Raw genomic sequence first — 26,589 nt, forward strand, 5'->3', positions numbered from 1 at the left:
TAGAGCAGAGCATAGCACTTGCAATGCCAGGGTTGTGGGTTCAATTCCCATGAGGGACCAGTAAGAAAGAATATGAAAATATATGCATTCACTACTGTAAGTTGCTCCAGAAAAGAGTGTCTGCTCTGATGAAAATGTAGGTGCTAGGCAAACTGGTTGGTGTCAAGAAAAGCAATGCTGCTGGGGTTTTAAGGCTCAACAGTTTCCTGTGTGAATCAAAATGGTTCACCATCCAGACAACTTGACACAACTGTAGGAAGCATTGGAGTGTCTAATTAATTATTTCTACATGTAGCAAGCAAAGTGTTTGTATTGTCCAATCTACATGGGTAGTATGCAAGTCAGTCAGACAATAGTTTATTAGGTACATCCATCTAGTAGAGGGTTTAAACCCTGTTCCCTTTGCCTCTGGAACAGACTGAATTCTTCGGGGCGTGGAAACGTTGCTCAATTGGTATCAAGGGATTTAACGTGTACCAGGAAAACATTCCCCACACCATTACACCCCCGGCACCAGCCTGTACCATTGACACGATGCAGGATGGGGCCATACTGTTTACTCCAAAAACGGACTCTGCCATCAGCATGACGCAATAGGAACCGGGATTTGTCAAACCAGGCAATGTTTTTCACTCCTAAATTGTCCACTGTTGGTGATTGCGTGCCCACTGGAGCCGCTTCTTCTTGTTTTTAGCTAGATAGGAAAGGAACAGGTGTGGTCGTCTACTGCAATAGCCCATCGGTGACAAGGACCAACCAGTTGTGCATTCGAAGATGCCATTCTACACACCACTGTTGTACTGCGCCATTATTTGCCCGTTTATGGTACGCCTGTTAACTTGCACAATTCTTTTGCCGTTCTCCTTAGACTTCTCATCAACGAACTGTTTAAACCCACAGGACTGCCGTTGACTGGATGTGTGAAAAGCCTAGGAGGCCAGACATTTCTGAGAACAAACGATCATACGACGTTCAATCGAACAGTAACTGAATGCCTTGATGCGTGTGTGCCTGTCTGCCTGCTGTATATAGCAAGCCACGACCACGTATGTGTAGGAGCGAGCCATTTTCGTGAATAGGGTGGTGTACCTAATAATCTAATTACCTTATTTCAGCAGTAAAAAAAAAAAAGTTTGGTGGATCAGGTCAGATCCGGATGGAGAGTGAGTGCGTTGTTCAAGATGGAGAAACAAAAGGCAAGACCAAGTGATGCACAAAAACACTGCAAAAAGCTAGTAGACCTACTTATGCAGCATCTAGCATTAGCAGCCACCCACGTAACATAGTAAATGTAAATCCGGGACACAACAATTAGTATCATATGTTACGTTTTGTATTAATGTATTAATTTGTGGATGTCCATCATCCATTTCATATAATATATTACGAATTACAATTCGTATGATATGTTACGAATTGCAATTCCTACAATATGCTATGAACTGAATCCGTACATTATGTTATGAATTTCCAAAATGTATGATATGTTACGAATTCCAATTTGTTGTCACTAACGTTAGCTAGGTGGCTAATGCTAGCTAGGTGGCTAACGCTAACTTTAGCTAGGCTAAGGGTTAAGGTTAGGAGTTATGTCAAACGGTTAAGGAGAAGAGTTAGCTAACATGCTAAGTAGTTGCAAAGTTGCTAATTAGCTAAAATTCTAAAGTTGTTGGTGATGAGATTTGGTGATGAGATTTGAAGACGCAACCTAATTAGCATCCACCCTGACCAACCATCCTACTTTCGTTTTTGCTTTAACGCTGTAATATATAACTTTTTAGGAGACCCGACCAAATTCACATAGAAATGTGCATTATAGATCTATCATGCTCATTGAACGCAAGTCTAAGAAGCGGTAGATCTGTTCAATGTGTGCTATGTGTGCTTCCCATTCTTAAGTTTAGTTTTTGCATCTTTTACTTTCAGTTTTGCACACCAGCTTCTAACAGATGAAAATACAATATTTTTGGTTATCGAAAATATATTTCACAGCGGTTTAGATGGTACAATGATTCTTTACACTATACTTGCTTGTCTTTTGACAAACTTAAATTATTAATTAACTATTACAATTTAAGCAACCAGGAAATCTTCTGTCTTATGTAACCATATCAAACATAACATTCTAATTTGAGTGTCCCGGATTTACATTTACTATATTACGTCTCGTCTATGCGACAAGGCTGCACTGCCTGGGCCTGGCAATGGCCTTGAGAATACATTCTTAGAACATAAAAGGGTTCTTCAGCTGTTCCCATAGGAGAAATCTTTGAAGCACCCTTTCTGGTTCTAGGTCAAACCCTTTTGAGTTCCATGTAGAACCTTTTACACAGAGGTTTCTATATGGAACGCAAAATAGTTCTACTTGGATACAAAAAGCCGAGAATCCCTTTGAAAGCCTTTTTTTCTAAGAGAGTAGTGACTGTTCCTCTAGTGAGAGTAACTTTCCTCCTTCTGTGAACAGTCTCTGAGTGATGAGACGGATAGCCCAGATAGTGAGTCCGGGTTCCAATGTGTAGCCTAATATAAATATACTACCTGTTAAATACTGTATACTGTATATATAAAAGATCTATTGGTTAACTGAATAGTATGCTGTTACGTAGAAAATTCATTTTTCAATCTGCGCTACGGCAGTGTATGCACACACACACACACACACACACACACACACACACACACACACACACACACACACACACACACACACACACACACACACACACACACACACACACACACACACACACACTTCTGGTCCCCACAAATATAGTCAAACACATCCACACACACACACATTCTGCCTGTAAGAAGTAACAGGATGTGCTGTACCCTCTCTGACTCACGTACGGTGCCTTCAGAAAGTGTTCACACCCCTTGACTTTTTCCACATTTTGTTGTGTTACAACCTGAATTAAACATTTATTAAATTATCACTGGCTTACACACAATACCCATAATGTCAAAGTTAAAAACATTTTTTTTTTTTTAAACATTATTACAAATAAATAACAAATGAAAGGGTGACATTTCCTGAGTCTATAAGTATTCAACCCCTTTGTTATGGCAAGTCGAAATACGTTCTGGAGTAAACATTTGCTTAACAAGTCACATAATAAGTTGCAGGGACTCAGTCTGTGTTCAATAATAATGTTTAACATGATTTGAATAACTACCCTATCTTTGTACCCCACACATACAATTATCTGTAACGTCCCCCAGTCGAGCAGTGAATTTTAAACACTGATTCAACCACAAAGACCAGGGAGGTTTTCCAATGCCTCAAAAAGAAGGCCACCTATTGGTAAATGGGTAAAAATTAAAAAGGAGACATTGAATATCCCTTTGAGCATGGTGAAGTTATTAGTTACACTTTGGATGGTGTATCAATACACCCAGTCACTACAAAGATACAGGCGTCCTTCCTAACTCAGTCACCGGAGAGGAACGAACCCGCTCAGGGATTTCACCATGAAGCCAATGGTGACTTTAAAGAGTTAGAGAGTTTAATGTCTGTGATAAGAGAACGCTGAGGATGGATCAACAACATTGAAGTTAATCCACAATACCAACCTAAATGATAGAGTGAAAAGAATGAAGCCTGTACAGAATACAAATATTCCAAAACATGCATTCTACTATTTACAGGAAACTCATTCAACAATTTTAGATGAAGGTGAGTGAAAAATGGACTGGGGGGGGGGATGAAATATACTTCTCCCATGGGCAAAGAAACTCAAAAGGGGTGACGATATTAATTAACAATAATTTTGATCTGATTGTGCAAATTGTCCAAACAGATCCATATGGTAGATGGATGATTTAATATATTTTTTTGGACCATAAACAGATATGGCTCATTAACCTTTACGGACCAAATAGTTATGATCGACGCTTCTTTGAAAATGTATATATAAAATGATCAACCCTGTAAGCAATACAAGACTATTATTATGGTGGGAGATTATAATACAGTTTTAAATACGTCAATGGACCGTAAAGGAAATCACACTACAAACTATCACCCTCATGCTCTTAAGGAAATCATGAATGTCATGGATATATTGGAACTAGTGTATATATGGAGGATTAAATACCCTGATCTAGTGAGATATACAGTGGAGAGAACAAGTATTTGATACACTGCTGATTTTCCTACTTACAAAGCATGTAGAGGTCTGTAATTTTGATCATAGGTACACTTCAACTGTGAGAGACGGAATCTAAAACAAAAATCCAGAAAATAACATTGTATGATTTTTAAGTAATTAATTAGCATTTTATTGCATGACATAAGTATTTGATACATCAGAAAAGCAGAACTTAATATTTGGTACAGAAACCTTTGTTTGCAATTACAGAGATCATACGTTTCCTGTAGTTCTTGACCAGGTTTGCACACACCGCAGCAGGGATTTTGGCCCACACCTCCACACAGACCTTCTCCAGATCCTTCAGGTTTCAGGGCTGGACTCCATCACCTCCTTGATTACCTTCCCTATATATGTCACTCCCTTTGGTTCCTTCCCCAGGCGTTATTGTTTCTGTTTCTGTTTCTTGTCTGTGCATTGTTCGTGTTTCTTGTTTTGTATTATGTTTCGTTTATTGATTAAATCACTCACTCCCTGAACTTGCTTCCCGACTCTTAGCGCACATCGTTACAGTGATGGAGACAATTACATTGATGGAAGTTACAATCTATCTGCAATATTAAAGCTGATCTATTAAAAAATATAAATATAAAATTAAAAAAATATTTATGTTTGGGGCAAATCCAAATCATCACTGAGTACCACTCTTCATATTTTTGAAAATATATATATTTATATGGACTCGGGAGACGAAGGTCAAGTCATGCGACCTCCAAAACATGACCCGCCAAACTGTGCTTCTTAACACCCACCCGCTTAACCCGGAAGCCAGCCGCACTAATGTGTTGGAAGAAACACTGTTCATCCGACAACAGAGGGCAGCCTGGAGGGGCCCGGCCCGACACAAGGAGTCGCTAGAGCGCAATGAGCGAATTAAAGCGAATTTAATGTGGAATAAGCCAAGGGGTATGAATACTTTCTGAAGGCACAACTACCTCAACATCTACCTCAACAAATGAGAGCTCATCCATTCACACGCACGCACGCACGCACGCACGCACGCACACACACACACACACACACACACACACTGTGTACAACAAGGTATAGTACAGAGAGAACTGTTGTGGAAACAGTAGCAGGGTTTGCATAGAGAGATATCAAAGAACTCATGAACTGTCAACTGAAGAAAAACATCAGTGTCAACACAGCTCTTTCATCTCATCTGTTCTTTGACCAAACCCCTGGGTGATATCTATCAGTTCTTCCAGCTCCCACTCATCCTCCCTATGACTGTAAACAGGGGTGGGGGATTTAGGGCAGGAAACAGAGATCCTTAGAAGAGTGGGTCATCTGTCTTCACAGATGCAGTCTCTTATCAAATTCACCCCAGCATTGGTATTCATGAAAACCTCCCATCAGGGCCCACCATGTTGTTGCATGTTTATGTACTTTTCCACAAATATTTCCACTGAAAGGCTTTTTCAAGTCTTCTGGGAACGGTCACACACTCAATATATATTTTTCTACATTGCCCTCCCCCACAGTGAAAAAAACATGGTCTCACGTAACTCACAGGATCTACTGTTTTCAAGAGGGTAACCAGGAGGTGATAGTGTCACAACATAAATCAGTAATTATGTGTAACAGTAGTAAGTGTTTTTGTGAAATGAAACCTTGTTAGTGTGTATGTCCTGTAGGCCTAAGATGGATCTAGGTTTCATGATTAGGAACCAGCAGAACCGGAGTGTTGTCTTTGTGTCCTGGCAGTTACACCCTCCTTCTGCAGACAGGAGTCATGATGAAAAATAAGCCACCAGAGAGCGTTGACTGTGTCCAATTTCAACACCTGACACACCCTGTTCATACCAACTCACTCAACACCCCCACACATGGCCGCAGGAAGATGGTTTTGTTGTCAGTGTGTGAGAGTGACAGCCGAGGCAGTCAGATTTAGAGATGGAGGTCAAGCATGGCGGTAAGTACACTCACTCATTAATAATCCTGGTTGAGGACCACCGAAGGGAAGAACAGGGCTTTTGAAGAACACACAGGGGGTTTTCCACATGTTCTAACTTCCTGCTTACAACAGGGAAATGAAGGTTGAGGAGCAAGTTAAGAGCCCAGAGGGTTATACTACAATTAGGATCAAAGAGTTAGTCAGCTAACTTGCCTAAATATAATGAAATAACAGATTTTTCTTAAAAACAAGCTTGAAATGGGCTTGGTCTAATTGATTCAAAAACGAAAAACACATCACTTTATCTTAATGAACCAGAAAATCGTTATTTCTGGTTGATTATCATAGTTAGCTGGCTAACGCATTGACCCTGCTTTGTAGTACACCCCTCTGGTCCTGCTGTTCACCACTGTTTGTATCATGTCAAGTATGTACTCATGTAATTAAATGTGATTAGATGTGATCGCTGCCTTCTGCTGAAATATTTCGATCGAGAGAACTTTTGAACTTAGCAGGGAAAGGCGGCAATGTCGTACACACATACACAGACACGCACATTAACAGGCAAAAGAGAGCAGACCAGAACAAAGGTGTACAAAACTCAATTATTTTATTAAACTTCTATCTTATGTAATCTGTATATATAAAAGTTCTAAAGCCATTGGCCTGAGACTAGAACAGACAGTGAGGCTGGCGTGTTTCATCATATCCACATTTACATTAGTCCTCATTATTCACCAGCAGACAGAATTGTACAACAGACGAGAACAAAAAGAGATGTAAACAGAGGCGACAAAAAAAAAGGAAGAGTAGAGAAAACGACTGCACAATGCAATGTTGTGAAGACGGTCAGTTAAGACTAGTGGAGAGAAGACTGGAGGTCCTTGGGAGACGGAATAAATAACAGAGGGAAATGATTTGCTCAGTTGTTTACCATGCCATCCGACCCCGTGCTCCATTGGGCCGTGATTGGACATAGGGTAAGAGGGGGCGGCGGCAGAGGGGTTGCTGGACCAGTGGTACTGTCAAACCATAAGTGCACACAATGGGGTGTGTGTATATTTTCGTATGAGAAGAGCTTTGTGTGAGTGTGTATGCATTTCCCTGTTTGAATGTAGTCAGGCTCAAAATGATTGGCACCCTTGATAAAGATGAGTAAAATAGAGGTCTTTAGCCACGTACACCAGTGGTGGGTTTGGCATCGAAATAAGGACGCGTGAGCAGAAAAGAACCCCATACCTACTGTAAAATATGGTGGTGGATCTTCGACTGTATGGGGCTAATTTTGCTTCCACTGGTCCTGGAACGGTCAAATTGACCCAGGTCAAATTGACCCAGTACTAGGACATTTTAGCCAAAAACCTGGTTGCCTCCGGAGGCTGAAACTTGGCCGCAAGTGAATCTTCCAGCAAGACAATAACCCCAAGCACACATCAAAATCCACAAAGAAATGGTGAACTGAACATAAAATAAGAAATGGTCGAAGATCTCTCCCAATGTGTTCTCCAATCTCAGAAAACATTTTATTAAAAGGCTCAGTGCCATTATCAAGAATTGAAAATAGGGGTGCCAATACTTTTTACCGCCACCATCAAAATCTCTTTCTCTGAGGAATTGTATTAGTATAAAAAAATATATTTTTGAATATTTTTTGCATACAATATCGCAGAGTATTTGTATTATTTATTTGATACGGAATTTTTTGCTAATCTTTATCAAGGGTGTCAATCACTTTGGACCTGACTGTATACAAGTGTGTATGCGCATATTTGTGTGATTACAACCCTCAGTTTGCAGATCCTGTTTTTCAGGAGCTGGTAAACCCTCATATCAACCACATACAAGGACAATTTTCCATCATGATTCTGGGCATAGCATTGTCTTCCATCCTCTTAATACCCTTATTGTTTCAATTCTCTTAAATACATATTTTACATCTCAGATTAAATACCACTGTGCGTGTCAACAACGTACGTGTGTGTGTGTGTGTGTGTGAGAGAGAGAAAAGGATGTTGCATGTGCTTTCAAATAGGTTATACCGGCACACTGATTCTCCTGTGTGCTGGGTGCTAGGTTATAGCTCTCCAAGGCCACAGGGTATATCAATCAACACACAGACCTGAAAATAATACCCTATCAATACAACAGGAGGCCAACAAAGACGTGTGTGTGTGTGTGTGCTCAGTCGCTGTCGCTGGTGTCACTGCTGGGGTCTCCCTGGACCTTGTTCCGGTGCTGCATGGCACGGTGGTAGGCCACCTGCACTGACTTGCGGATGTTTGACTTCCTTCCCTCAAGCATCTTCTCCTTGTCCAGCTCCTGGTCCACCCCCAGAGGAACCAGCTTAGAGCGCGGCAGCCACTGCCTACAGACATGGTCAGAAACACACACAGGGACATACAGTACAGGGTAGTAGCTTCTGCAGATATAATAGCAACTACCGTGTGAGCTGTGACCTAAAACAATCTTTTTTCTATCTCTTTGTTCTCTCGCAAAGCATCCTCATCAACCACTCCTGACCCACTTCAGCTGACGAGCGCTGTTTTTTTTTTTGCTTTCTTGCATTTATATGTCAAGAAAAGTTCCCTTTGTTCTTGTACTACTTGAAGACAGCCATTTGACAAGCTCTAGTGAAAAGCTGCTGAGCTGCACGCTGTTGACTGCAGCCAGAGGTTTGCTGATAACCGCTGCCTCCACTGAGTAAGAACCTGAGCTGTAGAAGGGGAGGCCTTCAAATCACCACTTCTCTACCAGAGTGTGAGAGGGATAGAGGTTTGAGTGGAGTGAGAAAGAGGAAAAGGAGTGGGAACAATGAGAGGGAAAAAATAAACACAGATAACAGAAAGAGAGACCGTATCAAGAGAAAAAACAGTGTACTGACCAGGTTCTCTTGTTGTCGAAGAAGAGAACCAGGAAGAGGTGTTCCCGGGCCTCCTGGGTCATCTGTTCCCCCAGCTTCAGGACTTCCAGGGGGGGCACGGGGATGGGGACCCCTCGGTGGAATACCCCCTCCCTGGGCATCTTAGGATCTATGATCTACAGGGGGGAAGAGGAGGGTTAGAGGTAGATATATGATAGTTTCATGAATATGGTGCGAAGGGGCCTCCCGAATGGCGCAGTGGTCTAAGACACTGCATCGCAGTGCTAGCTGTGCCACTAGAGATTCTGGGTATGAGTCCAGGCTCTGTCGCAGCCGGCCGCGACCGGGATACCCATTGGGTGCACAATTGGCCAAGTGTCGTCCGGGTTAGGGAGGGTTTGACAGGCAGGGATGTCCTTGTCCCATCGCACTCTAGCGACTCCTGTGGCGGGCCGGGCGCAGTGCACACTGACACAGTCACCAGGTGCACGGTGTTTCCTCCGACACATTGGTGCAGCTGGCTTCCGGGTTAAGCGGGCATTGTGTCAAGAAGCAGTGCGGCTTGGTTGGGTTGTGTTTCGGAGGACGCATGGCTCTCGACATTTGCCTCTCCCGTGTCCATACGGGAGTTGCAGAGTTGAGACAAGACTACCAATTGGATCCCATGAAAAAGGGGTTAAATTAAATGAATATGGTGTGAGAAGTATGATGTTCTGCCTCTTTGTGGCCGAACAGAAATTTCAACCACGGTTTATCCTAATGTGTGTGTGTGTCCATCCATTGCTGGATTACCAGAGCAGGGTATGAAGGGTAGCCTCTACACTTGGCCCACACCAGGTCCAGAGCATCAAGGGAAGAGTAGTCATCTGATGGCATCCTACAACCTGATCGGCCCCGGCCCCACCCTACTGAGAGAAACACACGATACATCAGAATCACACACATACCAGTTTGCATACCTGTTTGAGGGCCCAAAAAGGTGATACATTTTTTTAGCACAGAAACACGCAAAACACTATTTTCACCTCCTAAACACACACACACACACACACACACACACACACACACACACACACACACACACACACACACACACACACACACACACACACACACACACACACACACACACACACACACACACACACACACACACACACACACACTCTTTGGGAAAAGGAGAGGTAGAGGTGGAGCAACAGATGAAGATAAGTGCATGCCTATACGTGTGTGTGTAGTGTGTCACTCACAGTGTGAGACACTGCGTGACCCTCCCACAGAGTAGGAGTCATTCTCTGTCCCTGATGTCTCCTCACTGCTGTCCTCCTGGAAGGCGGAACGAGAGAATGACTGCTTCCCCCGGCCCTGCTTAGACGGAGTGGTACTGAGAGAGAGAGAGAGATAAAGAGAAGGACAATAAAAAAAAGTCATTTATTCACCCTAAACCAAAATGTGTGTAAGTTCAGTTGTGTTTGACTATGTGACTGTGTATGAATGCCATTGTGTGTGGATTATATTATAATAATTATTATTATAATTACCTGGTTCTGTCAGAGGCAGCGCTGCTGCTGCTACTAGTGGTGGATTCAGAGTCCGAGCTGGACCGAGGGAGGCTCCTCTCATTCCTGTACACCCGAAAACTCTCTGTCACCGGCTGGTTGCCCCCAACAAAACCGTTAGTGGGCAGACCTAGGAGACAGAGTCATAACCATTACAGTTACTAGACTGACCCGAGTCATAACTTCAAAAACAAGAGTAACGACAATATAACAATGTAAGAAGTGTGATTGTGCGCGTGTCTCACTCGGAAGGAGGTCGTCACTGTCACTCTCGGAGCTGGAGCTGCTGTGAGGGCTGCGGGGTCTCTTCCTCTGCCGAGGGGGGGACAGGAGGGGCAGTTGGGGGGGACCTATCGGACTAGGGCTTACCCCCGCATCTCTGTTCTTAGGGGGGCGGCCCGGCCTCTTGGGGGGTCCGGCCGTTTTGGGGTTCTTCTTGGAGAAGAGGACAGAGGTACGACGTCCCACCTCTGGAGCTAGAGCCGAGGACGATGCACTTAGATCTACAGAGAGAACGAGGAAGAGAAAATGGAAGTACAGTATATTATATATCCCTCTTTCGTAAAAGGAGAGTTGGGCATTAATTACCAGTATGGTAGGGGTAGGCCAGTGTGAGATAGTTATGAACAGTTATTCATGCATTCATATGAATGCATAGAGTGTATTTACTGTGAGTTTGTTTAAATATACCCTCAGTCTCACCCTTGCCACTGATCTCCTGACTGCTGCTCTCCTCCCCCTCGTCATGGCGTCCCGTGGAGGAGGGGTGATGAGGGAGGGATGGTCCCCTGTCCCCTCCGCCCCCTGAGTCCCTGCCCCCCATGCCCGAACCCCCCTCTCTCTGGTGGGCCAGTTTCCTCTTGATGACCGTCATCTCTTTCCTCAGGGCTTTGGCCCGCCGCGACCGACCGATGCTGTGCTTCCCCGAGCTGACCTCATCAAAGCGCGCCTGCAGAAAACACAGCTGCTCCTCCAATGGCAGCCGCCGCCGGTTCTCTGGTAAGAGCAGGTCTAAGAGACAGAGAGAGATTTAACGCAAGTACAGAATCCCAAATGGCTATACAGCAACATAATAACTTCATTGGAAGAGTGCAACTGAAGGAAAAGGAGAAAGGGGGAGAGGCGGAAGTAGAAAAGCTGGTGGTAAAACAGGACTTCAAGCCACTCACCCTCCTCATTGGAAGACAGCGGCCGGTCTCCGTCTCGGTCCCTCTCTCGTTCTCGGTCCCTGTCCCTTTCTCTCTCCCTCTCGCGGTCTCGCTCTCTGTCACGCTCTCTGTCACGCTCTCTGTCACGCTCTCTGTCATGCTCTCTGTCACGCTGGCTGTCACGCTGGCTGTCCGGGCTGGGCTCTCGGGGGAGGTGCATGCCTGTGTCATAGTCCAAGCCGATTCGCTCAGCCTGTCTGCGGGCGGTCCTGATCACGGCCCCGCCCATCTCCCGGAGGCGCAGAGCGGCGCGGTAGAACACTGTGTCCTTGGCGTTGTATTTGAGACAATTGTTGACAATGAGGCCAAAGTCTGCCTCGAAAGCCTCGAAACTGAGGTAGCAGTGAGACTCAAGTAGATTCCACATGGTCTGGAAGTCCATAGGCCTCTCGATGTGGTCCAGGTAGTCTGGCACCTGAGGAGAAAAAGAGGTCAGGGTTAAAGCCCACCAGCCACTGTGCGTGCAAATAACGTTTGTGTGTGCGTGCGTGTGTGTTACCTCAGCCAGAGGGACAGGCTCGGTGAAGAAGTTGCTGGTGTCTCTGTCCTGAAGTTGCTCCAGGGTGTTCCTCAGTAGGACCAGGAAGGGAGTCAGCTGCATCTCTAGAGCCATCTGCTGCACCTTGATCTACACATTCCACACACACACTGTTAAAAAAAAAAAACTGCTCACTGTGCAAACTGCCAGATGTCAAGCACTGTGTGCTTGAAGCGTGGATGTGAGGAGTGTGTGTGTGTGTGTGTGTGTGTGTCTCACTGTCTCCCTCTTGAGTTTCTCTCTCTTGCGGATGAGCTCCACCAGCAGTCTGGCTCTCTCCAGGTCATGTCTCAGTCTCTGCCATGCCTTCAGCTGCTCCTTCAGAGCCAAGTTATTCTCCTCACTGTCCCTCTGGGGCACCAACACACACACACACACACACACACATTTGCAATGTAACACACACTCAAAATGAACAGACACACACACACGTTGTTCGTTTGGCAGTGTAACACAGTTAATCAGGATGTAGCAGCACACTCACACCATTACAGCAGAATCAAACAACCCTCTCATTTACATAACTCTCTCTCACACACATACATCAGTCCAAACCCATGCAGAGCTTCCAGTAGTATTCTCCCTACCGCTGAGATAACACCGCCAGACAGAGACTGTGTGGTGGTTACCGTGGTAACCGGTGACTCTGGCGCCTGTGGCTGTGGCTGTAGCTGCTCTGTGTTGCGCTGCGACTGCAGGTGGGTCTGGAGCCGGCGCAGCAGAGGGACTCCATTTCGGCTCTGCCTCTTCAGGGTCCAGTAGCTATGCAGTCGCTGCATAAACTGGCTTTTCCTGGGAACCGTCAGGTTACTGGTGATCTTACTGAGCCTGGGGACGAACACACAGGGGAGATGGTAGAGACTGGGAGAGGACGTGATGTCTGAATCTGTAATGCCTTTGTATCTGCAGTGAGTGTGTGTGTGTGTGTGTGTGTGTGTGTGTGTGTGTGTGTGTGTGTGTGTGTGTGTGTGTGTATACACTGTGTGTGTACCTTTGTGGGGGTATACAGGGCACAGATACCACAGGTGCGGCATTCCTCTTCTCAGCCAGTATCTTCCTGGCTCTCTTCATCTTCAGTCTGGACTTAGCCTTGGCCCTCTTGGCCCGCTCTGAGCTCCAGCCCTTGGAGTCGTCATCGTGACCTATACTGGGCTCATCGTCCTCCTCCAGCTCGCCCTCGCTGTGGGAGGAGCCCATGCTAGCCCCTCCCACCCCTCCGATGGGGCGTGCAGAGCCGGGCGGGGTGTGGATGTCGCAGTAGGCGGTCTTGCGGACGCTGAAGGAGGTGCCGTTGGCACCGGTCTCCCTGACAGGCTCCATCTTCATGTAGAGGCCGGCCTGCTGGGCACAGGTGACGTGGAAGGCTGTGTAGCAGTTGGCCTTGTGGCACTGGATGCAGGCGCCTGAGCCGCGCTGCTTGCAGATGTAGCAAGTGAGCTTCCAGCGCGCCGGGGGGATGTGCTCGATGCTGTCGATGGGCTCCAGGAAGACAGTGTTGGCAAAACACACCTTAGGGGAGAGAGAAAAAGGGGTGAGGAGATCAGTCACATTGATTGCAACAGGATTGTCAACAGGACAGACTAGATGCAGACATGGCAAGCATCAAAACGATCATACGGTTTGTCACTACACAGCTCAAGCACAGCATTCACACATACACTCCTACTCTTGCACTAGTGCTCAGAAATTAGTGCTTTTGAGCTCATTTTGACCCCCCCCCCCCAAAAAAACCCATTAAATGTGGCCTGAATGCTGTAACAACACAGAATAAAACAATGAATAAAAGTACCATAACGGGCATGACTGCCCATTACAGCTTACCATTTAACCATAATGTATTCATAGTACTTCAATCAAGTATTTCAGTTGTGTATATTCCATGTGTTTTATTTGAGGACTTTATTATTTCATTCCAAGTCATCTCAGTAGATCTACTGCTTATGCTGTCTGAATTTTGTGTTCGTTTGTAGCAGTTCTTCAAAGTAAATAAGGCATACTTTTATGACTGCTAAATGCCAACTACCAGTCACATAGATCACGTATTTTCAGGTAGGATACCTCACCAAGCAACTGCTCTCTATCCCTCTCGATTGGGTGTTCTTCTGTCTCTTCTCTCCGTCTCTGTGTATTCCCCACACAGACCGGACAAGTAGGCGCGCAACGGATTGTGGTCATTGTAGTTAGTTTGGTACAGAAAAACGTGGTGATTACGGTGAATATTGGCCTGTTGGCAACTACAACTCCCTACGACATCGCACAGTTCGGGCTTGAACTGATATATCTCTAGAGAAACTGCGCATTGAGCTCGCAAAACCGAATGAAATGGAATTCAAATAATTGAACCGACGTCGGTCAATTAGTTGTTCAAAAAGACAAATAACTACCTTGCACACACTCCTACCCTCACAAACACTATTACCCTCACACACACTCTCACCTCAGGGATCCAGAGGGCACACACCACATGGGCCCAGCGTGCGTCATCCGTCTGTTTGAAAGCTCCGCCTTTGTTGGGGCATAGGGCACAGTCGACGGCCCGGCTAGGGGACTGGAGGCAGCGGCGACACAGCCACTGGCCCTCAGGGATGTAGGGCACTCCGTAACACTCCTGGTGTACGGCCAGGTTACACATGTCACAGAACAGGATCACGTTGCTATTCTGACACTCGCCGTCGTTACAGATGCAGCAGACGGCGTCTTCGTCGATCAGGGCGCTGGGGTCCATCTGGGAGAGAATGGAAAAGGGGGAGAAGAAAAGAGGAGAGGGTAAGGGGATACCCATTTAGGTCTTCAACCTTTTCTTGCCCAGGCAAACCGGGAACCCAGGGACCCCATCATACCTTAGCAAACAAAGATGTGTTCACGTCTTGTCTTATCATCAAGTGAATGATAATGGCAAGGAGAATGAATCATAATTTTTAAATAAATATATTTGGTAGGTAGTTTTTCATTATTTTGACCTCCCCACAATAGAATTGGAAGAGGAAGTGTAAACTCTAAACATAACCTATTAGCTTGAAAAGGTATTCCAAAGACATTTTCGCTAAGAGCAGCTGGTTAGACAAAGATTAGCCATGCATGTCCAAGTCAAGAAAGCTTAACAGCAGCCAGTGGCATTTGCTGCACTGGTAGTCTATTATACTGACACAAAAGCTGTCACTCAGAGCGAGAGACAGAGTGTATCTACTGTTTATCACCTTGTTGTGGCTCTCGAAGTAGGACTCCTTCTCCAGCCGGTCCATGAGGTACTCAAACACCTCCTGGGGGATGGGCGTCACCCCGTCACTACGCCGCTTGTCATTCATGATGTCCAGCCAGATGTAGTCCTCTTCATCGATGTCATACTCCACCTCCTCATCCAGCTCCTCTACCGACTTATCTATGTACCTGAGGGAGGGAAAAGTGTGGGGGGAGAGAGGATGCAGAAAGAATTAGAGTGAGATAGAGTTTGGACATGGATAACTTCAATACCACCAGCCGAGGCAGGGTACTGTGACTGACTGACCTGTAGTAGGATGAGTGTCGTGTGGTACTGTGACTAACCTGTAGTAGGGTGATTGTCGTGTGGTACTGTGACTGACCTGTAGAAGGATGAGTGTCGTGTGGTACTTTGAATGACCTGTAGTAGTATGAATGGTGTGTGGTACTGTGACTGACCTGTAGTAGGATGAGTGTTGTGTGGTACTGTGACTGACCTGTAGTAGGATGAGTGTCGTGTGGTACTGCGATTAACATGTAGTAGGATGAGTGTCGTGTGGTACTGTTACTGACCTGTAGTAGGATGAGTGTCGTGTGGTACTGTGACTGACCTGTAGTAGGATGAGTGTCATGTGGTACTGTGACTGACTGACCTGTAGAAGGATGAGTGTCGTGTGGTACTGTGACTGACTGACCTGTAGTAGGATGAGTGTCGTGTGGTACTGCGACTGACCTGTAGTAGGATGAGTGCCGTGTGGTACTGTGACGGACCTGTAGTAGGATGAGTGTCGTGTGGTACTGTGACTGACCTGTAGTAGGATGTGTCGTGTGGTACTGCGGCTGACCTGTAGTAGGATGAGTGCCGTGTGGTACTGTGACTGACCTGTAGTAGGATGAGTGTCGTGTGGTACTGTGACTGACCTGTAGTAGGATGAGTGTTGTGTGGTACTGTGACTGACCTGTAGTAGGATGAGTGTTGTGTGGTACCGTGACTGACCTGTAGTAGGATGAGTGTCGTGTGGTACTGTGACTGACCTGTAGTAGGATGAGTGTCGTGTGGTACTGTGACTGACCTGTAGTAGGATGAGTGCCGTGTGGTACTGTGACTGACCTGTAGTAGGATGAGTGCCGTGTGGTACTGTGACTGACCTGTAGTAGGATGAGTGCCGTGTGGTACTGTGACTGACCTGTAGTAGGATGAGTGTCATGTGGTAGTGTGACTGACTGACCTGTAGTAGGATGAGTGTCGTGTGGTACTGTGACTGACTGACCTGTAGTAGGATGAGTGTTGTGTGGTACTGCGACTGACCTGTAGTAGGATGAGTACCGGTGTGGTACTGCAACGGACCTGTAGTAGGATGTGTCGTGTGGTACTGTGACTGACCTGTAGTATGATGATTGTCGTGTGGTACTGTGACTGACCTGTAGAAGGATGAGTGTTGTGTGGTACTGTGACTGACCTGTAGTAGGATGAGTGTTGTGTGGTACTGTGACTGACCTGTAGTAGGATGAGTGTCGTGTGGTACTGTGACTGACCTGTAGTATGATGATTGTCGTGTGGTACTGTGACTGACCTGTAGAAGGATGAGTGTTGTGTGGTACTGTGACTGACCTGTAGTAGGATGAGTGTCGTGTGGTACTGTGACTGACCTGTAGTAGGATGAGTGCCGTGTGGTACTGTGACTGACCTGTAGTAGGATGAGTGTCATGTGGAAGTGTGACTGACTGACCTGTAGTAGGATGAGTGTCGTGTGGTACTGTGACTGACCTGTAGTAGGATGAGTGTCGTGTGGTACTGTGACTGACCTGTAGTAGGATGAGTGTCGTGTGGTACTGTGACTGACCTGTAGTAGGATGAGTGTCGTGTGGTACTGTGACTGACCTGTAGTAGGATGAGTGTCGTGTGGTACTGTGACTGACCTGTAGTAGGATGAGTGTCGTGTGGTACTGTGACTGACCTGTAGTAGGATGATTGTCGTGTGGTACTGTGACTGACCTGTAGAAGGATGAGTGTTGTGTGGTACTTTGAATGACCTGTAGTAGGATGAATGTTGTGTGGTACTGTGACTGACCTGTAGTAGGATGAGTGTTGTGTGGTACTGTGACTGACCTGTAGTAGAATGAGTGCCGTGTGATACTGCGATTGACCTGTAGTAGGATGAGTGTCGTGTGGTATTGTTACTGACCTGTAGTAGGATGAATGTCAAGTGGTACTGTGACTGACCTGTAGTAGGATGAGTGTCATGTTGTACTGCAACTGACCTGTAGTAGGAGGAATGTCTTGTGGGTGCGTCAGGCCTCTCTTGGTCCAGCTCTCTGTATACCACCTCAGGCAGTTTGACCGCCGGGCCACAGGAAGCACTGTGGTGGTGCGATGATACCTCCTTCTTCTTCTCTTTACTCTTGTGCTTCCCAGACTTAGATGTGGCCTTCCCTGCGTTAGCAGCAGGGGTGTCATGCCTGTCCTTGCCATTGCCACCCGTCTCACTCCCTCCTCCCCCGCTTTCTCCCCCATTACACACCCCTCCCCCACATCCCCCTCCACCCGAGGATGGAGGGTCTTCGGCCCCGCTGTCGTCCTCCGACACCACGTCAATGTTCTCAAAGATGCTGATGCGGTGGATGCGTCCATGGATCTCCAGCTCCACCATGCGCTGGGCCTGGGCATAGGTCATCGTCTCCCTGCCTGGGGAGTGGGAGCGCTCAGACCGGTTAGGACTCCCCGGGGTGTTCGCTCCCTGCCCCAGCCCACCTCCCTTTCCCACCCCTCCCTCTCCGTCCCCAATCAGGGACATTCGAGGGGGGCGCCCCTTTCTCTTCTTCTGGGGCATGGCCTGCGCAGGCGTGGGGTTGTCATGGTCGTAGTGGTAGAGGTGGTACTCGATGCCGCTGTAGCTCTTGTAGACCTTGCGACAGGTCTTCACGGGGCACTCGTAAGGGGGCTTGGTGGCCCGGAGGTTGTGGCAGAAAGTCTTCACGTCAAAGTCCAGCCCCATTGTGCAGATGGCCACTGCTGGGACAGGAGCTGTTCAAGCTTACATCTGAGACACACAGAGAGATAGATAGACAGAGGGAGAGAGGAGGGGAGATGATGCACCCTGATGTAAATTTTGCACTAATTTCTTTTTGCCATCTCTGACTCCAACATTATTAAAACACAGACATGCCAGTGGGTAGTATTATGTTCATAAAGTAGTCAGTCTATGTCGAAAACAACAAAGAATGTGTCCATTGCCTTCAGCCCTTTGAAATCCTAAAAGCTATGCCATGTTGTCTTGCCGATTTCAAGGAAACAAGACCCTGTCAACAGCAGGCACGTGGCTGGAGAGCTGTCAACTTTACCATGGTACCGAAAGCTGCATCCATTTTTCTTGCTAGTTTTAATTATTGCAAATTACATTTTACTTGCAATATTGCTCATCATACCACTTACTTTTCAAATCAAAACAGATTTAAATCTTAAACTGAAGACATACAAAAAGGTAGTTAGATAGCTACCTGATCGATTTGACAGCTGAGATACACGTTTGGAATGTTGGATTACAGATAACAGATGCATTTCAAGGTTGATTCGACCAGAAGCTGTCTATCAATCAAAAAGCAAACTTCTAAACACCTGGACATAGCCTCCACTCTCACGGAAGAAACATATTTACCTGAAGTACCATATACAACTATGGCAAACCAATCAACGTATAAGATAATCAATGATATGAATGTCTCTTTTTGTTTGATTAGCCCATGATTTGGATAGCGTAATCTCATGACATGTTCCATTCACGTGCTCAAAGATCCAAGGAATGTGTAGCAGCTATGTGTAGCAGCTACCTTGCAACTATTGTTGGTAGTTTTCAGCAAAATGATACTTTTGTATCTATAGAAGCCTGAGAAACTTTGTAACCAATCGTATAGGTTACAACAACCAGAGGTGATGCATTGTAACAGACAGCTCCAGTTATGGGACACATTCAGCTTGCTACAATGTTTCCCTCCACAATGTTTAGACCTCACCCTGATCAGCCACTACAATATAACACTCTGTGGTCACCTGATCGCTACCGATTCATGTAACTAAAGAAAAACCTACAGTTCTACATTCACTACTAGGGAAAGATAAATAGACAATCATTATGATAAGGTGGCACTCAGAATCCTGGGTCTTCGTATTTTGCTAAAGGATCTGACACGATTCGAAAAGCAAATTGTAACAAAAATCAAAGCACAAATAATTACAATTTACAAAATTCATAAAACACCTTACGGATGTATGCCTATTTATCTCTAGACACCACGAATACATAGCCAATCTAGCTCTGAATTAATAAACACTTACTACTCAGGGCTCCTGAAGCTTGGGTGCTGCAAAATATCTTACTCCAGCTCGGTAAATGGGACGATTGCAGATCGATGTATTAATCCTATAAAACCCAATCTGATCATGAGAAATGTGGGGTAAATGGTTTAAAAACAACACAATGTCCTAGTTATTTCATTGTGATGGTATTAATTCAGGAACTCCAACGAACAAAAGCGGCAGCCACTGCTGTACGCCATAGGCGCGTGTGGGCACTTTCGTCAAATAGAGTATTTGTTCTTTGGTGCTTTTGTCGAAATAAGGCCCTAATTTCGATGTGTACCATTATTTTGTGTTTGAGGAAGATGCAATTTTGAAACTCGATGGACGCCTAGTCAAGTGGCGTCACATTTTCACCATTAAAAGGTAATTCGCTTCCTTTTGTTGTTCTTTTTCTGTGTGGCGAATCTAATGATCCGTTTTGCAACTTTTAATATACATCTGGATAAATATGCACTTTAAAGAATGTCCAAAGACAAAAAACATGGGGATAAAATAGGCTGTATTACATTTTTATTAACACGTCTAAGATCATGTTTTTTATTTCGTTTTTTTTTTGTCATTTGCGAATCTGCCAAAATGGAAACGTGAATCATATAGGGAGGGTTTGCGCCTTAAATTTGAATATGAAAAATCATAGATAAGTTCACACGTGCCTGATGGTTTTGAAATTGATTATTTGAACAGTCTAGCCTGGCAAAGGGACATTATTTATTAAATATCATAGTGCTACAGTCAAATAGGTACTGAACATAAATACAAATGCAACATGCAACAATTTCAAAGAATTTACTGATTTACAGTTCATTGAAGGAAATTAGTCAAATGAAATAAATTAATTAGGCCCTAATCTATGGATTTAACATGACTGGGCAGGGGCACAGCCATGGGTGGGCTGGGAGGGTATAGGCCCACCCACTTGGGAGCCAGGTCCACCCACTGGGAAGCCAGGCCCAGCAAATCAGAATTCGTTTTTCACAACAAAAGGGCGTTATCACACCCAGAAATACTCCTCAGCAACTTTTTGTTCAGTATACATTTTCATTGTTAGGTTAGATTACTCGTTGGATATTACTGCATTGTTGGAACTAGAAGCACAAGCATTTCGCTACACTCGCATTAACATCTGCTAACCATGTGTATGTGACATAAAATTTGATTTGGTCACTATAGGCTGTCATTTGGAAAATATGTTTATTATAGGCTCCCGAGTGGCGCAGCAGTCCATGTAGTCTAACACCTCTAGCACTGCATCTGTCACTACAGACCCTGGTTCGATTCCAGGCTGTATCATAACCAGCTGTGTTTGGGAGTACCATAGGGCGGTGCACAATTGGCCCAGCGTTGTCTGGGTTTGGCTGGGGTAGGCTAAATAAGAAATTGTTCTTAACTGACTTGCCTAGTTAAATAAAAATAGGGCCAATCATATATACATTACTGTAATTTGACACTTATAAAATAGTAATGTTGTAATGTAGGCCAAATGTAATAACTGTAATTTTATCATGGTGCTAATACAAAAATAGTAAGTCAGACTGTCCAAAAGTGGAGGTGGGCTGAATTTTCACTGGAGGACCATTTAAAAATCCGACTCTTTTCTGGAGGAAAGATAATTAGGCATTGAAATATTTAACCTCATGAATTGAAGTCATTGGCCAAGGATTTGAAGTGGAACGGTTTCCACAATGCAGAGAAATGGTTGTGTCAGTTGGACAAACCTGGGGGAAAAAGCAGTGTGCATAATATAGTGTACTTTCCCCAATAAAGTGTTAATGGAGGTTAAGAAGGGAACCCAAAAATGGATCACATCTGTACAGAAAGATGGGTTAATTCTTTTATCTTTACGAAAAAAAAATAGCATGAGAGATATTAAATAGATCTAGATTCTTGAGGAACAAAGGAGAGACATCAACATCAAGCACAAAATAATGTTTATTTCTCTTTAAACATGTACAGTCTGTGATGAGTGCGCTGACTGGGTTGGTAAGGTAATCTAGTGATACACAGCAGGCAGAAGCAATCCGACACAGAGCTTTAGTGCAAGCCTTCCACAATTACAGGCATATTCAATGAGGCAATGTTACTCAGAACTGATAGAAATGCAATGATCAGAACAGGCACTATTCTCTATGCCTCACAGAGAACCACATCTGCTCTATACGATCAGTTTCTATGGATCTGAATGTTGCCACCCAGTGGATATTCGAACAGAGTCATTTCCAAATCTGCTCACTAAGTGTAACAGACAGGGAGGTGTAGCAGTAATGTCAGATACGAGTAACAGAGAACAGAAATCTCTTACTACTGCAAGTATTTCACCAAAGCAGACAACTCTGCATTATATCCTATAAAAAGTCCAATCCAAACCGAATTGATGGAATAATATACACCGACGTGAAATCCCAAAACAGTTGAACAAAATATATTAATATTAATGACAGGAAAACTGTACAATTCACAGCTTGGCAAGACTGGGGTGCTGCAACCTTTCACTGGTGTGGTGGTGGCTGTGACATTTCTAAATGGCGGTATAGTAATGTTAATCACGGCTGTATGGAAAATAACAGACATGCTCTTCAGTGGTCAGGAGGATAAGGGGCGGGGGAGGTTAACCTCATTATGTATAGGTGTGTTGGAACCGATATTATGGGCTATAGTCAGAGCACAGGTCATGCTGTGCAAATCAAGTATCCATCGGAAGTGTGCATGCTTCGTTCTGAACAGAGAAATCAAACACTCAAAACAATACAGAAAAGCAAGGCTATCATCAATAACCACCTAGGAAAAGATACATCACTTATTCATTTCGACAAGGCAATATAATAACACTGCTGGACATGAACATAATCTCATTGAGAAAACAACTCACCCTCTGACAAAGGTTTTATTACTGGAGGGACTCCACTGTGTCATCGTGTGCCCAGATAAAAACACACATCAACTCCCCTTTCATACTTACAGTGGATCCACCTCAGACACACTAGCAGCATCAAAATCAAGCTTAGAAACATAAAACAATGGCAATACTTTAGACAAGTAAATAATAACTGGTGATTGCACTAAAGAAATCACATAATGTGCCTAAAAAAAGGAGAACCATGTTCTTACCACAACAGAAAATATTTTGCAGTTGTAACTGCTGTTATTGTTTTCAATGTGATTTGTAACTTAGGTTCAACTAAACGGCGACAAAATAAACTAGCTCCTGTTGCAGGTTCCTGGGTAAGGCTTGTGGGAAGGCCGCTACGAAAGCTAGGTGGATAGGTGAAATTGCACTTTAAGGCTTGCTCGGCAAACCTGCCTCTCCGCTACATTCTGAGCTGGACACTACGGGTTCCCCTCATTCTATAAAAATAGAATGAAAATTCAATTGTTCCACCCACTGGGGAACGCTTACTTGAATAGGAATGATAATTCTAAGAATTCTAACTATGCCTAGGACACTACCCAATGTTAAAGTTTTGACTTTTAAAAATTGTACATCAACTGTACATCTCACCTCTATGGTGTTCTAAATATCACAGGGGTGGGGAGTAAACAAAGATTAAAAACATGATTTTATTACTTGAATAAAAGCATATACTGTGTTAATAGTGCAGTGCTACAAGGGCATTCAAATGTAAACCAAGAAAAAAGAAAGAAAGCCATCGTGAAATAAAATCTCTTGGATAAAGGACAGAAAATGTGGACAGAAATCAATGTTTAAGGCACTACACTCCTCCAGAGAACTTCACCTTAAATACAGGTCTCCTGCCCCATCATCTTAAACCATTGAATTTTGATTTCTAATGTAGTGTTTTAAGGTTGACAAAACATTAGTAAACTATAAAAAAATCTATCTGAAAACATGAGTACTTATCGTTTATGACGGATTTGGTGAAAACATCACATTTGTGACCGCTGATATTATAAAGTATGGCTGTGAGAGTTTAGACAAGACCAAAGCTAAAAGCAGTATGTACTCGGACACACGCATACACAGAACATTTATACTGTACACACGTATACATACACACAGGAAAACTCCCGGTGCTGTATAAAGTATATTGACACGCACACTGGATATTTACAAGCTCACAGGCTATTTACATGTGTGTTGCTCTTTAATAAAGCGTCAAACCACAATCTGAGAAGAGTGGAGCAGGATTATCCTGCATATAGAAACACTGGAGGGGGTGAGTAGTACAGTCAAGTAGGGACCAGTACTCAGATGCTCCAACACATAAGAGTCGTTCCATGTCATTTCAGCAAGCCATGACACCCACCATCCCAGATTGTTCTGAAATAGTTTCTGTAGTTAGAAACAGATAATATTAGCATACCCGCAACACTATTTTGTTAAGAAAAAAAATGATCTCTGAGAAATTAAGCTAATTGATTGCACCCAAATTAGCCCTTTTAATTGATAGGATTCACATAAAATTCAATACATATAGTACCCAACGTCTACCTATCATTGAGTAAGACATGAGGAATCCAATAACATGGTCTAAAGTCACCCACAGACCCCCCACACCAATCCCACCCCAACAACAAGTATACAGTATCAGTTCTCTATGTCTGACAAGTAGTATGGAGCTGCGGCTTGGATTATTGCTTCTTCATCCCATGTCATGTATTCCTTGTGAATCTGTTCAGAGAAATTAGCCATTGAAGTAGCTTGCATTACTTAACACAAATTAGTGTGAAAGTACCAGCATTTGCCCACTAGATGCCGCTGTTCCTGCTACTGCCATACTCATCAATTTTATTGGTTTCTCGTGTTTATTAAATGGATCACAACATTTTATTTTGCAACTTTGGGTAGAACACCAACACCTTTTACTCATGATGAAAATAGATTGTGTGGTCATCCTTCAAGCCAGTCCTCCATGAAAGCAATTCAGTTTGTCCTTCTCTTAGAAACCTAATGCTTCAACCTAACTCTTCTTGAATAGCCCAACAAATGGCAGCTCCCTGAGAGGGCTATCATTATGGTGCAATATGAAGACTTTTCCTACAAGCCCAAAAACTTGAGAAATTGGCTGGTGATGCAAATGTGACAATCCTAATAAAATACCGTTTTAAACCATTGCAGTCGTATGTTAAAAAATAATAATATTAGAAAACATCTCTATATGTAGTGTGATAAGTGACATTGACCATTACAACCCAACACCATTGCAAATCACTATGTTTAGGACTTTTACCATTAAAGACCATTCGAAACCATAACATTGAAACCATTAGAACTGCTGTAGCCTAATGTTTTGCTTGTTCAACAGGAATGACCTAACTAATCTTAAACCTTTTTTAACAGAATAAACCACACACAGAGGGGCTGTTTTCTAGACACAGATTAAGCCTAAGAGAAGGACAAACAATTACTTTAATGGAGGACTTTGCTTGAATTGTGAGGATTTCCATACACTTTATTTTCATCATGAGCAAAAGCTATTGGTTTTCTACAAAAAGTTAAAGAAAATGTTGTGATCCATTTAATAAAACACAAGAGACCAGCAAAATTGATTAAAGGGTGTGGCAGTAGCAGAAACAGTGGCATCTAGTGGGCAAAACAGAGTACTTTCACATTAAATCGATGGTCACCTAGTGGTTATAGCGTTGGGCCAGTAACCGAAAGGATCCCCGAGCTGACAAGGTAAAAATCTGTCTGTCTGCCCCTGAACAAGGCAGTTAACCCACTGTTCCCCAGTAGGCCGTCAATGTAAATAAGACTTTCTTCTTAACTGACTCGTTAAGTGAAGGTTAAATGTAAAAAAAGGAATATAAAATTCAAATTATGCAAGAGACTTCAAAAGGCTAATTTCTGTGAAAAGGGTGGCTTTTGATCATATTATTGGATACCATGTCTTACTAATTGTCATGAAGAATTATGGTCCAAATCGGATGTTAGGTACTATATTTATTGAAGATTATATGAATCATATAAATTAAAATGGCACATTTTGTGCAATTAGCTTAATTTCTCAGAGTTCAAATTATATCTCAACAAACATTTTCAGGAATGCTAATATTATCGGTTTCTAACTACAGAAAACATTTCAACACAATCAGATGGTGGGTGTCAATCATCTTTCTTGTGCTTTGAGGTGGAATGATCCATAAGCCATTTGTTGGAGCATTTAATTGTGTGGGCCCTACTTTACTCTATTTTTCAGCCCATCACTCTATTAAAACTTTTTAAGAGTTTGATTTCGTTACAATTGTAATCCTGGAGTGAGAACCAGGGGGGACAGAGTGGAGTTAGGTTAGCAACACAGGATTAGTTAAAACCTGTTAGTCAGGCAGTCCTGATGTGAGTGTGCTGGGATAAAGGGGAACATCTGGGGGCAGTCTGTGTTGAGCGTCAGGGGCGATGGGGAAAGATGGGGGTTTAGTGGGTGCAGGGAGGTGCTAGTTGTCACGTTAGGTAGTCCTGGTGTTGGGGACGTTCTCAGGGCTGTGCAGGGTCAGGGGGTAGGCCTGCACCCCTGGGTTGGCCATGGTGGGGTAGGGCATTCCTCCCGCTGCCCCCATCATCCCCACAGGGCTGGGCATACCAGACCACTGCTGGGGGTATAGGGGGCCGGGCACCACCCCTCCGTAGGGGCCTGCTGGTACCATGTACCCGGGCTGGAGCATGGCAGAGGGGTTGGAGCTCAGGGCAGTGGGCATGGCTGGGCCTAAAGCAGCTGTCAGCGGGCACGACAAAGGCAGCTGGAACTTGTTTGGAGGGATGGGACATCTCACCTGGAAGAACCAGAGGGGATGTTTAACATTGTGTACATGGACTTCTGTCAACTGTTTTTCACATGATCAGGTAAAAGAGAGCGAGAAGGGAT

General features: G+C 44.3%; 2 protein-coding genes across 14 annotated transcripts in view; both read right to left on the minus strand.

Moving 5' to 3' along the window:
- Window positions 1–6,644: 6,644 nt before the first annotated feature.
- Window positions 6,645–20,154, minus strand: brpf1 (bromodomain and PHD finger containing, 1). 4 transcript variants are annotated; one of them, XM_071371144.1, is made up of 16 exons: window positions 19,748–20,153; window positions 17,677–18,455; window positions 15,414–15,603; window positions 14,654–14,941; window positions 13,208–13,725; window positions 12,846–13,044; window positions 12,436–12,567; window positions 12,178–12,306; window positions 11,640–12,093; window positions 11,173–11,481; window positions 10,716–10,973; window positions 10,453–10,600; window positions 10,162–10,295; window positions 9,704–9,819; window positions 8,933–9,087; window positions 6,645–8,416 (listed from the first exon to the last, which is right to left on the minus strand). In XM_071371144.1, the coding sequence occupies exons 2-16, from the start codon at window positions 18,408–18,410 to the stop codon at window positions 8,233–8,235; spliced, it is 3,948 nt and encodes a 1,315-aa protein (XP_071227245.1). In that variant the 5' UTR covers window positions 18,411–18,455; window positions 19,748–20,153; the 3' UTR covers window positions 6,645–8,232. The 4 variants fall into 4 exon arrangements, with proteins under 4 accessions (XP_071227245.1, XP_071227244.1, XP_071227243.1 ...); XM_071371143.1 differs by having other exon boundaries at window positions 9,704–9,816; window positions 12,804–13,044; window positions 19,748–20,152; XM_071371142.1 differs by having other exon boundaries at window positions 12,804–13,044; window positions 19,748–20,152.
- A 1,528-nt stretch (window positions 20,155–21,682) lies between these two features.
- LOC139556944 (serine/threonine-protein kinase WNK2-like) overlaps window positions 21,683–26,589 on the minus strand; it is an 85,676-nt gene continuing 80,769 nt past the window's right edge. For all 10 annotated transcript variants that reach the window (XM_071371116.1, XM_071371115.1, XM_071371123.1 and 7 more), the window contains one exon: window positions 21,683–26,497. In XM_071371116.1, coding sequence (XP_071227217.1) covers window positions 26,174–26,497 — 324 coding nt within the window. In that variant the 3' untranslated portion in view covers window positions 21,683–26,173. The remainder of the gene's footprint in view (window positions 26,498–26,589) is intronic.

This window comes from Salvelinus alpinus, chromosome 28, assembly GCF_045679555.1.
Source record: "Salvelinus alpinus chromosome 28, SLU_Salpinus.1, whole genome shotgun sequence".
In the NCBI taxonomy this organism is placed as follows: domain Eukaryota; kingdom Metazoa; phylum Chordata; class Actinopteri; order Salmoniformes; family Salmonidae; genus Salvelinus; species Salvelinus alpinus.

Coding starts and splice junctions, on each gene's coding strand:
- brpf1 (XM_071371142.1), bottom strand. CDS start 18,410: ATGGGGCTGGACTTTGACGTGAAGACTTTCTGCCACAACCTCCGGGCC. Junction 15,604..17,676: donor AGACATTCCTCCTACTACAG/GTCAGTTGCAGT, acceptor TCCCTCCCTCAG/GTACATAGATAAGTCGGTAG. Junction 14,942..15,413: donor ACTTCGAGAGCCACAACAAG/GTGATAAACAGT, acceptor ATTCTCTCCCAG/ATGGACCCCAGCGCCCTGAT.